The sequence below is a fragment of the Phacochoerus africanus genome, chromosome 7, assembly GCF_016906955.1.
Source record: "Phacochoerus africanus isolate WHEZ1 chromosome 7, ROS_Pafr_v1, whole genome shotgun sequence".
Classification (NCBI taxonomy): domain Eukaryota; kingdom Metazoa; phylum Chordata; class Mammalia; order Artiodactyla; family Suidae; genus Phacochoerus; species Phacochoerus africanus.
In genome coordinates this window covers 19,067,603-19,079,530 of record NC_062550.1, presented here as the reverse complement: position 1 = coordinate 19,079,530, position 11,928 = coordinate 19,067,603, and the positions used below count along the sequence as shown (strand labels likewise).

The 11,928-nt window shown below is 46.5% G+C and overlaps 1 protein-coding gene across 2 annotated transcripts; it reads right to left on the bottom strand.

Moving 5' to 3' along the window:
- Positions 1 to 717: 717 nt before the first annotated feature.
- DAZAP2 (DAZ associated protein 2) lies at positions 718 to 4,940 on the bottom strand. Of its 2 annotated transcripts, none has more exons than XM_047786645.1 (4): positions 4,825 to 4,940; positions 3,711 to 3,829; positions 3,056 to 3,301; positions 718 to 2,155 (listed from the first exon to the last, which is right to left on the bottom strand). In XM_047786645.1, the coding sequence occupies exons 1-4, from the start codon at positions 4,835 to 4,837 to the stop codon at positions 2,027 to 2,029; spliced, it is 507 nt and encodes a 168-aa protein (XP_047642601.1). In that variant the 5' UTR covers positions 4,838 to 4,940; the 3' UTR covers positions 718 to 2,026. The 2 variants fall into 2 exon arrangements, with proteins under 2 accessions (XP_047642601.1, XP_047642602.1); XM_047786646.1 differs by having other exon boundaries at positions 3,133 to 3,301.
- Between the last annotated feature and the right edge of the window lie 6,988 nt (positions 4,941 to 11,928).

Genomic DNA, 11,928 nt, shown 5'->3' with positions numbered 1-11,928 from the left:
CAAGGGCAGGAATTTCCCAGGAAACCAGCAACAGTCTACCTACCACTTGCCTCACCCGTGTCCTTTCTCTCAAGCTCAGAGAAGCTTCTTGGGTCTAACTTCATCTCAAAATGAGGTATGTTTAAAAGGTACAGTGTTTTGGTAGAAATCATTAGCTCTCCAGGTCTTGATTTCTTTGGAATTAAGCTAAAGTTCCTTTGAAGTCTTAAATCTCTTGCCTCCATTGTTCAAGTCCACCCAAGGTAAGAACCAATGTTGAGGAATTCATCTTGGCAACCTAGATTCCAGGCACTTACAGTATTTCTGTATTGCTGTATGTCCATATTTCTCCACACAGAACTTGGGGAAAACTGAAGGTCACCCTGAATGTACACAAACTGTTATATTAAAAAAACATTTTCCCCAAGTCAAACTTAAGGGCAAGTTAGGAGAATCCATTGTTCCCTTATTTCTAAGTTTATGTTCTGAATTTCCTCTGGCAATAATAGGTTCTTAGGAATCTGAAAGAGCTTAGGAAGTAAAATCAAGAAAGTTGAACATCTGGGGTGAAACTTAGGAAAATAGTCAAATCTTAGCCTTGCACGCCTGCATGTATTTCAAAGCCTTCATTTTTAAAAAAACCGAATGGAAGCAGGACTGTCTGCATCCTAGGTGGGCTGTGAGAGGAAGCATTCACAGAGGAGATCTCAAAACAAGCCGAGTAAAGAATCCTTGAAGTGAGGTGTAATGCAACTTCATCACTTTATTCAAATCTTCAAAATAGTCTTTATTCTACATTTTTAGTATAAAAAATCCACAAGTTAAGTGCACCACAGTGTAGAGAGAGACATACAACGCTGAACTTCCATAACAGTCAATGGTACAGTCAAACATCACATGTACAGAACACAAAATTTAGATGAACTTAAACTTAAAATAAAATAAAATCCAATTTTAGAAAACAAAAATCAAAAAATTAAGGATCCCTGAAATATTCCTAACCCTAATGGGATTTCACTGGACTCAAGTCATTTTGTAGTGAGCCATTCACAATACAACCCCGTTCGCCCAGCTCGGGAATTCTTAGAGCCATGAGTGGCTGCATCAGACACTGACAAATGGTAACCAATTTTTGATCTGAAAACTCCCCTTAATTTGGCTCTAGAGTCATCAGGCTTTTAAATGCACCCTCCTCCCTGCCCCTGAAATGATAAGCAAGCTGCTATTTATGATAGTTTGTGTTGATATCCTTTGTTGAACAAAGCTCAGTTTTTCTGGCACCAAAGCAAATTTGGGTTTGGTTCATGTATGAAGAGACAGCCTACAAGGAGGGTCCAAAAGGCACCCTCCACTTCTGCCTGAAGAGATGCAAAAGCAGAAGTAATGGGGGCTGTGCTTGGGGCACAGAGGGGGTTTCAGAGGATCCTTGTGAAAGACTGGTTAAAAGATGACGAGTGAGGACAAGTGCAAGGAGAGAAGGAAATTAGTCTGACTGGCTTTCTGTCCTGCACCATTGATTCAATGGAGATTGGTGGGAAGGTATCGAAGACCGGGGCTGAGGGTGGAACATGGGGCAAAGGACGAAAAGGAAAAGGCAGACAGCTAATGCAGTTCATCTGTAACAAGTAACCTAAATCAAAGACTTAAAGGAGATTAAAGACCAATCAGAATAATTTGGCAACTTTAATTCTTAGGAAGATCAAAGTTCCCTCCAAACCTAATTTGATGTTTTATTACTAAAAGCAAAGACCAGTATGGTACAGTATTACTCCAGAGGAATTACAGGAAGATCCTTAGGGCTGCTTCACCCACATTCATTTGATGAATGGATACCTCCCCTACCTCAAAATGCTTTAGGGAGGTACTGCTACCATTACACGGTTCCTTATTAAGTTTGAAAAGTGCCTGAAAGTTTGGGCACCAGAAAGACACCCCAACAACATGTGTCTAAACTGCAACTTCAGGTTAATATGACTAAAGCAGTTACATTGTGAGAAGTGCTGAAGGTATGTGACGTCTTTCCCGGCACAGAGGTGGCCTTGGTTCTTCACCAGATGGTGTAGCCGCCATCTGAGCCACCCATGAAGAAGTTTCCCTTCCGCTGAGTTACGAGGACATTCGCTCCCTGCATGACTGCCAGCTGAGCAGCATTGGGAGGGCATCCAGGGGGAGGAGGCTGAAAGGAAAAGACAAGGTTGATTGGGCACCGGGCAGCTGATACGAGAGAAGTGGACAAAGATGAAAGAGGACCGGTCAGGAAGATGGCAACGTGCTACCTGAGCCAGCAGTGTGGGTGAAGCAGGTCTATATTCTCTGTGAGCCCCAAGACATAAACAGAAAACAGATCCTACCCCTCATTTAAAGGGTCCCAGATCCAAGATAAAGCCTAGGGATCCCTCCTGGGTATGCACAGTCCAGACCCATAAGCATTTGCAGGGTGGAAAATCACTCTGACTCCCATTCCAAAAAATGGGGAGGGGTTACCAGGTCCATGGCCCTACACCACAGAGTTCCTCAACGGTTTTCACATGGATAATCTGAAGGCTCTACCTGATGACAGCATTCTCACCTCATGGTTAGCATATGGTTACTGCGTGGATGGCCCTAGCAAGGACCATTTGGGCTCTAGTTCCCATCCATAGGGGAACTAAGTGGGAGACATAGTAAAAGCCCTAGTAAAGTCTTCCTAAAGGGAACTTAACAGGGATACGCATCCTACTTTTTAATCATCATGGCTCCTGATAAAATGCCGTGCAAATATTAAGTAAATGCTTATGGAATGAATGAGGAGTGTTACTAGACCAGTACCAAAGTGAACTGGAAAAGCAGCAGGCAGGACTCCTAAGACAGAAACAAAGGCATCTGGTTAACTCAGACCTCAGTAAATATGCCAGAGGCTACTGACTTCCCACAGTTCTCCTGCCCCCTCAAGTGAATTCTGCCTGATTACTGGACGACAGTGATTGCACCAATACCAGCAACTACTGCCCAGGGATGATGAAAGGATGACTATGTAGTCATTTCAGAAAGTTAATATACACAAGGGCTGAGGTTTTTGTGATAAAGGCATACTCACAGGAATGTTGCCAGCAGTAGCGCCAGCTCCAAATCTGGCACCTGTATCATACCCTCCTTCCACCAGCACTGTTGAACCAGGTGGATAGATGGGACCAACTGGATAATAAGCCATGGGGATTGTGGAACCTAAAGGTCCAACAGCCACAGACTGGGCCATGGGAAGGTACAGTGAGGCGCCAGGAAATGCAGCTGACATGGTGGGGACTGTGGCAGCCCCTGGGTGCACAAAGCTCGGACGATAGAGCTAGAAGAGGCAGAAGAGAAGGCAACACATTACTTTATGACATTCTTATTTCAGATCTCTTTCATGAGACAATTCTTAATTCTTGTGCAGATTACACTCTGAGTTACACAAGTTGCCTTTCCACCGGCCACTCAATATCCTCCTGGATCACTTCCTGCTAGAAATAATGTTGGGCTCAAAGAACGCTAACTCATCTTCTCAACTTCAGCCTGTGCCAAAGAGCAAAATAATCAGATAATGCCTTCTCAACCCCAACTGAAATTGCTGAACTATAAAGAGGTTTTAGATTATCCACGTGAGCTCTCTCTCCTGTTTGTGGAGAGTAAATACATTTCTGGAGCCAGACTTAGGTAAAGACTGAAAATGTGATCCAAGAGTATTCAGTTCAAGTCTAGTAAACTGGAAGCACCTCTGAATAGGCAGGTGGAGCATCAGTATAGGGTGGAGCCTGAGGAAGATGCAAGGTCTGAGGGTACACAGGATTCCCGGGAGGCTGCACCGGGTAGGTTGGCTGCGTTGGATATTGACCTGGAAGACAGGAAAAAAGCAAAAAAAAACGAATGTTGCCTACCATACAGAGCAACCAAAATGGGGCAGAGCATACTGGGTCGCTAACCTCACTGAGCTAGGAGGTTTGCAAAAACACTGTCCTAGAGGGCCTGATTCCTGGAACCAAGAAAATAAACACTCTTTGTACCCTTATAACTGAAGATGCTGGATTCTAACTGGGCTGTTAAGTCTCTTTCCAGTAGCAGACTGGTACAAGGGGAAAGTCTATCTAGGCCCAAGATCCTTCCAGAATGGGCATGTCTGCGCACCCATTCCTGTCGATGTTTTAAGTGTGTGCGTCCTCTCTGCTCTGGTGGTCCCCCAGGGCCTGGCTGTAACTGGCCACGAGCCCGTGAGTAACGGCGTTTGTAGTCCTCCACCTCACAGGTTCCTACTCAAGGTCGACTTCCAAATAAAAAGAGTGGTGAAAGTGAGCCTTGGGATCGGAGAGGAGGTGGAGGCGAATGTCCTAACACAGGAACTGGGAGACGTTCAGGCGGCCAGCGAGGTTAAGGGGAAAGAGACCCTTCGGCCTGCCTGGCCCGCCCACCAGGGTCGGCAATTCACTAGTTAAGCCCAGGGGCCTGCCTGTGGTTCCGGAGCGCGGCGCCCCGCCTCCGCAGGCTCTCCATTGGCCTACCCAAATATCAGCTCTAGCTTCCCATTTGCGCCTGCAGATGCCCATCACGACAAGCCTTCTCGCCCCCCCCCCCACCCCGCTCCAACGGCCCCCCACTCGAGCCCGGAGCTCCAAACTGCGCCACAGAGTTTAAGGGGGAAAAGGCCAGGAGGGGGCGAGCAGCCGTAGTTCGGGGATGACGAAGGCGTCCGGCGCAACCCCCGGCACTACAGCTGGCCCAGGAGCGCGGCGCAACTAGCCCCAGGCCTGGCGTTTGATGACCCTTGGTCCCGGGCCCGCTCTCTCCGGGCCAGCACTACTCTCCCCGATGGCCTCAGCTACCCCCTGTCCTTGCCTTTGCTGTTCATGGTGGCTGCGGGTCCGGTTCAGCTCGGCGTCGCGGACGGTTATTTTTTTCGTCCTCTTCCTGTTCGTAGTCACTTCCGTGTCACGTGACGATTCGTCCGCCTAGCGTCACCCGACGCCCGAATGCCGCTGCCACCGGAAACCCCGCCCCTTCGCCCGGTCTCCAGTAGCTGGAGGAAGGACCCGCGTGATCCGCCCACTCGCTTTGGCCCCGCCCACTGGGTCGAGCCCTCCAACCCCCACCCTTGTCCCTTGACTGGAAGAAAACAAAGTACAGGTATTGTCTCAAAACAGTATTTTTTCTCTCTTGGGCGCTCAGAGGCAGTACGTTTACACTGCTCCCCGAAACCCTTTCCACCTACGCACTGCAACTCAAGGTCACCTTACTTTGAGAGTCTTTCCACAGGCGGCACAGTGCTACGAATTTCTCTGCCTCAAATACGCTCCTCAAACCCTTGATTTATCCCGTGTTCCCCTCCCATTAAACCCAACTTAAGCCTCAACTCCATAGAGGTTTATTTTGCTAGTCGTATTCACATCTGTCCTTTTCTGACTTAGACCATCACTCGAATTTTCTCAGCCTGTCCATTCTACCGACAGGCTTCTGTGTTTATTTCAGTGTCGCTTTCTCACTAAAAGGAAGGGTATGCTGTGCTGTGAACCCCCCCCCCCCCACACACACACACACTACAGCTAACACTGAAACTGGTATACTTGTGGTCCCCAAGGAGTGCCTGTGGGCCTGCCCTTCCTTTGGTACCTGTTACAGGCAACTGTGTGATACCTCATGTACATTTTCCTTTGTGTATCTCCTAAATTAATTGTTCTTGGAGTTCTCTTGTGGCTCAGTGGTCTAAGGACCTGGCGTTGTCACTGCTGTGGCTCTGGTTATAGCTATGGCAAGGGTTTGACCCCTGGCGTGGGAATTTCTGCATTCCTGGCTGAGGCAAAAAAAAACACACAAAAAAAAACTTGTTCTTAAGGGCAAAGATGGCATCCTTTCAGGCAGCAAATAAGTTTTTCCTTCCATTCTTCGTTTTAAAATATCTGCTGATGTTGCTCTGTGCAAGTAGAGATGGAGCTGGACAAGACAGGCAAACATTGTTTTCTTATGGAATTTACATTCTATACTTCAGTAAGAACATTAGAAAAGCATCTGAAAAGGGAAAACTTTGGAAAGAAAAGCCCTCAGTAAACCGTAGAAGCCTGATAAATATTTGCTGATGAATGATTTAAACCACTGGTTTCAGCTCAGCAATCCCTTGCTTTTGTCTCCAGTAGCATATTAAGCTCAGAGTTTTCAGAGCAGAGCACCCCTGCAATGCTCTGGGGGGTCTTCATGAATCTTCACAACAGCCCTGTGTGATAGCCAGGACTTGTTTGAGCATTCCTGTTTTTTTTGTTGTTGTTGTTTTGTTTTTGTCTTTTTGCCATTTCTTGGGCCGCTCCCTCAGCATATGGAGGTTCCCAGGCTAGGGGTCGAATCGGAGCTGTAGTCACCGGCCTACGCCAGAGTCCCAGCAACACGGTATGTGAGCCGTGTCTGCAACCTACACCACAGCTCATGGCAACGCGGGATCGTTAACCCACTGAGCAAATCCAGGGATCGAACCCGCAACCTCATGGTTCTTAGTCGGATTTGTTAACCACTGCGCCACGGTGGGAACTCTGCATTCCTGTTTTTAAATGTGAGAATTGATTAAAGAGATCTGGGAGTTCCCACTGTGGTGTGGTGGATTAAGGATCCGGGGTTGTCTCTGTCTGTGTGACTTCAATCCCCAGCTGGGCACAGTGGGTGTTAAGGATGCAGGCATAGGTCTCAGCTGTGGCTCAGATTCAGTCCTTGGCTCAGGATCTTCCATATGCTGCAGGTGTAGCCAAAAGAAGAAAAAAAAAAAAGAGAGAGATTTTCCCCCAAGTCACACAGTGAACAGGTTACAAAATCAGATCTTGTGTCCTGGCTCCCAGATTCCTAAGTCAGTGTTTTTGTTTTGTTTTGTTCTTATCACTTCATACTGCCTGTCCTGCTAAAATACTCTAAAAGGCCAGCTTCCAAGGCTGATTGTATTTGGAGTTCTTTTAGGTTTTTTTCGTCCTTTCAGTAGATTCATGTTGTTTATTTGGTTCAGACTAATGTTAGTATGATAAAGCCTGTGATATTTGTCTTTTCCTGTATTTCTGACTCTGATCTTCTTGAACCAGGCACAATGTTAGAGATTCACTCATTCACCACTTCTGTGGAGAACACTTAAAATTGCCAGGCACTGTTATAAAACAATACAAAGCCCTTGATCTCCTGAAGCTCATCTTCTGGTACAGGGGCTTGCAAACTTTTTTGATCAAAGTCCACAGTAATACACTTTCTAAAAAATTTTTTATTTTGTTGTCATTGTTTTGTTTACAGTAAAATACTTTAAATCGGAGTTCCCGTTGTGGCTCAGTGGAAACGAATCCGTCTGGTAACCATGAGGATGCAGGTTTGATCCCTGGACTCGCTCAGTGGATTAAGGATCCAGCATGGCCATGAGCTGTGGTGTAGTTCACAGATGCAGCTCGGATCTGGCGTTGCTGTGGCAGTGGTGTAGGCCAGAGGCTACAGCTCAAATTTGACCCCTAGCCTGGGACCCTCCATATGCCACAGGTATGAGGCCCTAAAAAGGCAAAAAATAAAAATACTTCAAATCATGATCCAGTACACACACATTTATAAATATATGTAAGTGACATTTTTATGACCTAGTACTTTTCCTTTTGTGTACAATGCACTATAGTATTTTCTGTTCTCTCCTATTTTTTCTTTTTTTTTCTTTTGGCATGTGGAAGTTCCCAGGCCAGGGATTGAACCCACAGCACAGCTGCAGCCTATATCACAGCTGTGGCAACACTTGATCCTTAGCCCCACTGCACCATAGGGGAACTTCCTCTTTCTTTTCTTTCTTTCTTTTGGTCACAGAGCTTGATGTGGGATATCGGTTCCTAGACCAGGGATTGAACCCCAGGTTGCAGCGGTGAAAGCACTGAGTGTTTCAGAGAGGTTAAGTAGCTGAACTAAGTTACACAGCTTCAGAGCTGAGTTCAAACTCAGCTTTTCTTGATTTTACAAGCCTTCTTTCTAATGTGTACCTTTTTTTTTTTTTTTTCTATTTCTTGGGCCGCCCTTGCAGCATATGGAGGTTCCCAGGCTAGGGGTCCAATCGGAGCTGTAGCCACCGGCCTACGCCAGAGCCACAGCAACCCGGGATCCGAGCCGCGTCTGCAACCTACACCACAGCTCACGGCAACGCCGGATCGTTAACCCACTGAGCAAGGGCAGGGACCGAACCCGCAACGTCGTGGTTCCTAGTCGGATTCGTTAACCACTATGCCACGACGGGAACTCCCCTCTAATGTGTACCTTGTTTAAAGTTTACTTTTTCAAAAAATCTGTTGCCTCCCAAGGGTCTCAGTTTCATCATCTACCAAAAAATTCACATGATATTTGTGTCACCTCCAAATCCAGACTGTGTTCTAGAGAAAGAAAAGAGCAAAGAGGAGCCTGAAAAAACAGGGGAAGGGGGCTGAGCTGATAGATTGTAAATTCTGGTCAGAACCCTTCCCCCAGTGTTAAAAGTTCAGATACTTCTGGAGTTCCCGTCGTGGCACGCAGCGGAAACGTATCCAGCTAGGAACCATGAGGTTGTGGGTTCGATCCCTGGCCTCACTCAGTGGGTTAAGGATCTGGTGTTGCCGTGAGCTGTGGTGTAGGTCACAGAGGAGGCTTGGATCTGGCGTTTCTGTGGCTGTGGCGTAGGCCAGCAGTTGTAGTTCTGATTAGACCCCTCGCCTGGGAACCTCCATGTGCTACAGGTGTGGCCCTAAAAAGCAAACAAAAAAAGAAAAAAAAAATTCAGATACTTCTACTGGATGGTAAACAGCAATTGCCCCCAAGCCCTCTCCCCAGATACCCTCCTCTGCTCCAGCCCCCAACTGGAACCCCTTCTCCAGACTTTTCCATGGTCCAGTGATTAAAGGATTAACTCTTGATACCCAGGAAGCCTGCAGGACCTAGCTCCAGCTAAGGCAAGATGCTCTCAGATGGGTCAGCGCCTCCTCTACAACACATTGAATGTTTTGCCTAACACCCTGGGACCTGGCTCTCTTGAAAGCCAGCACAGAGCTAAATGAGATTCCCAGCAGAAATGGAGGGGCTGCAAGCCACTGTTTTCTCTGACAGGTAGGATTAAGGAACATCTGACTACTTTCCTGGTCAAGCATCAAGAGCCTTGCTGTTTTCTTCATCCTCCTGGATCCCCAGTGAGATGAAGCTGTTCACGTAGTCATTTAGCAAACACCTCTTCTTAAATTAATTTAACACCTATTTAACGGAGCACCTGTTATGTGCCAGGCCCTGTAACAAGCACTAAGGAAACGAGTGAGGAAGCAGACTTAGTCCCTTCTCATGGAACTTAGTCTATCGAATGGCAGAGACAGAAAAGTAAATGGATAATCAAAATACAGTGTGATTGGTGCTGATATAAGGACAGTATAGGAAGAGTTCCCATCATGGCTCAGGGGAAATGAATCTGACTAGCATCCAGGGTGACACAGGTTTGATCCCTGGCCTCGCTCACTGGGTTAAGGATCCGGCATCGCCATGAGCTGCAGTGTAGGTTGCAGACCCAGCTCAGCTCCTGCATTGCTGTAGCTGTGACGTAGGTTGGCAGCTCTAGCTCCGATTATACCCCTAGCCTGGGAACCTCCATATCCCTAGGGATTGGCCCTAAAAAGACCCCCCCCCCCCCAAAAGGACAGTATAGGATGTTATGAGAACATACGAGGTGAGGTATCTGATATCCTCTCCTGTGGACAGGGAAGGCATCATGCTGCCTGCGATATCTGAGATGAAATCTGCAGGACAAGTTAAACAAATGAGGAAGGTACTTCCCCAAAGAGAGAACAGCCTATGCAGAGGCCTAAAGGTGGGAGAACTTGTGGGGAGGGAGAACATGAAAACAGTTCAGTGGGGCCAGAGTGTGGCATGGGAGATGAAGATGGCTAAGAGAGGAAGCTGAAGAGGCGAACAGCCTTTCTAGGCAGGGGAGCCCATGAAGGCCTTTGTCTTTTTTTTTTTTTTTTGCCACACCCACAGCATGCCTAAATTCCAGGGCCAGGGATCAAAGCAGTGACAACTGCTGGATACTAGCCGGCTGAGCCACCAGGCCACTCCTAATCTGAAGACAATGGATTCTATCCTATACGCACTGGTTAGCCACCAGAGAGTTTTCAGCAGAAAAGTCACATGATTATGTTTTCATTTTAGCAATATCTTTATGACTGCCAAATGGATTAGAAAGAGGCAGGGGTGGAGACAGAGTTAGAACACTGGGTAGTAATTTAGGCGAGTGACGGTGGCAGACTGGCCTAGGAAATTGGCAGTAGGAGGATTCCAGAAATATTTAGGAGGCAAACAAAAACAACTGGACTAATACTGGGATTACTGGCGGGGGTTAATTAGCAGGATTCATGTCAGGGATGAAAACTCCATAAAGTCAACAGTAAAATGACAAATTAGAAACAGATATTTGCAATTTGTATTACAATGGGCTGATATCCCAAATATTAGGAACCCCTGGAGATCAATAAGTATACGATGAACCATTAGAAAAAGTAGCTGGTGGAGGGGGAATTGGCTGAAGGCAGTCAAAAGATACAAACTTCCAGTTATAAGATAAATAAGTACTAGAGCTTTAATGTAAAATGTGATAAAGGTAATTATCACCACTGTATGTTATAAATGAAAAAAATTTTTTTTTTTTTTTGGTCTCTTAAGGCCACACCCGCAGCACATGGAAGTTCCCAGACTAAGGGTCAAATCCAAACTGTAGGAGTTCCTGTCATGGCTCAGCAGTTAACCAACCCAACTAGGATCCATGAGGATGTGGGTTTGATCCCCGGCCTCACTCAGTGGGTTAAGGATCCGGCATTGCTGTGAGCTATAGTGTAGGCCAGCGGCTACAGCTCCGATTCAGCCCCTAGCCTGGGAACCTCCATATGCCACGGGTGCAGCCCTAAAAAAGAAAAAAAAAAAAAGAGGGATTTCCCTGCTGACATAGAGCAGATAGCAAGTTAATGGTCTGGCATTGTCACTGATGTGGCTCTGGTTGCTGCTGTGGTGCAGGTTTGTTCCCTGGCCCTGGAATTTCTGAATGCTATGAGGGAGGCCAAAAAAAAAAAAAAAAAAGAATGAGAAAGCTCTCCACATATTTAAAATGAAAACAAGGAAAGGTTCAGAACCAGGTGCTGAGTATGATACCTTTTGTGTAAAAGAGTGGGAAAACAATGTTCATTAGAATCTGAGTAAAGAAATTCAGGAAGATTACACAAGATATCTAAAAGTAGCTACCGGGAATTCTCTTGTGGCATAGGAGATTGAGGATCCAACATTGTCACTGCAGCAGTTTGGGTTACTCCTGTGCCGCAGGCTTGATCCCTGGCTGGGGAACTTTTGCATGCTTCGGGCACAGCTCCCCCTCCCCTCAAAAAAAGCTGGTTACTGGGTAGGGTGGGGTAACAGGTGGAAGTAAGACTTTTCACTCTATACCTTAAAAATCTTGTTTTTAATTTTTGAACCATGTGAATGCTTATCAATTCAAAAAATTAAAACAATGTTGGCACACTTATTAAAATGGTTAACATTAAAAAGACTATTTTGGGGATGTTCCCATCATGGCTCAGTGGAAACAAATCTGACTAACATCCATGAGGATGCAGGTTTGATACCTGGCCTCGTTCAGTGGGTTAAGGATCTGGAATTGCTGTGAGCTGTGGTGTAGGTCACAGGTGCGGCTCGGAGCTGGCATTGCTATGGTTGTGACGTAGGCCAGTGGCTACAGTTCCAATTAGACCCCTAGCCTGGGAACCTCCATATGCTGCGTGTGTGGCCCTTAAAAAAAAAAAAAAAAAAAAGGCTATTTCAGAATCCCTTCTGTGGGAGTTCCCGTCGTGGCGCACTGGTTAACGAATCCGACTAGGAACCATGAGGTTGCAGGTTCGGTCCCTGCCCTTGCTCAGTGGGTTAACGATCCGGCGTTGCCTTGAGCTGTGGTGTAGGTTG

Excerpts from the sequence above, each read along its gene's own strand:
- DAZAP2 (XM_047786646.1), bottom strand. Across the intron at positions 3,302-3,710 it reads CTCCACCTGCCTATTCAGAG|CTCTATCGTCCGAGCTTTGT; the intron begins GTGCTTCCAGTT and ends TGCCTCTTCTAG. Across the intron at positions 2,156-3,132 it reads TGGTCCCATCTATCCACCTG|CCTCCTCCCCCTGGATGCCC; the intron begins GTTCAACAGTGC and ends TTTTCCTTTCAG.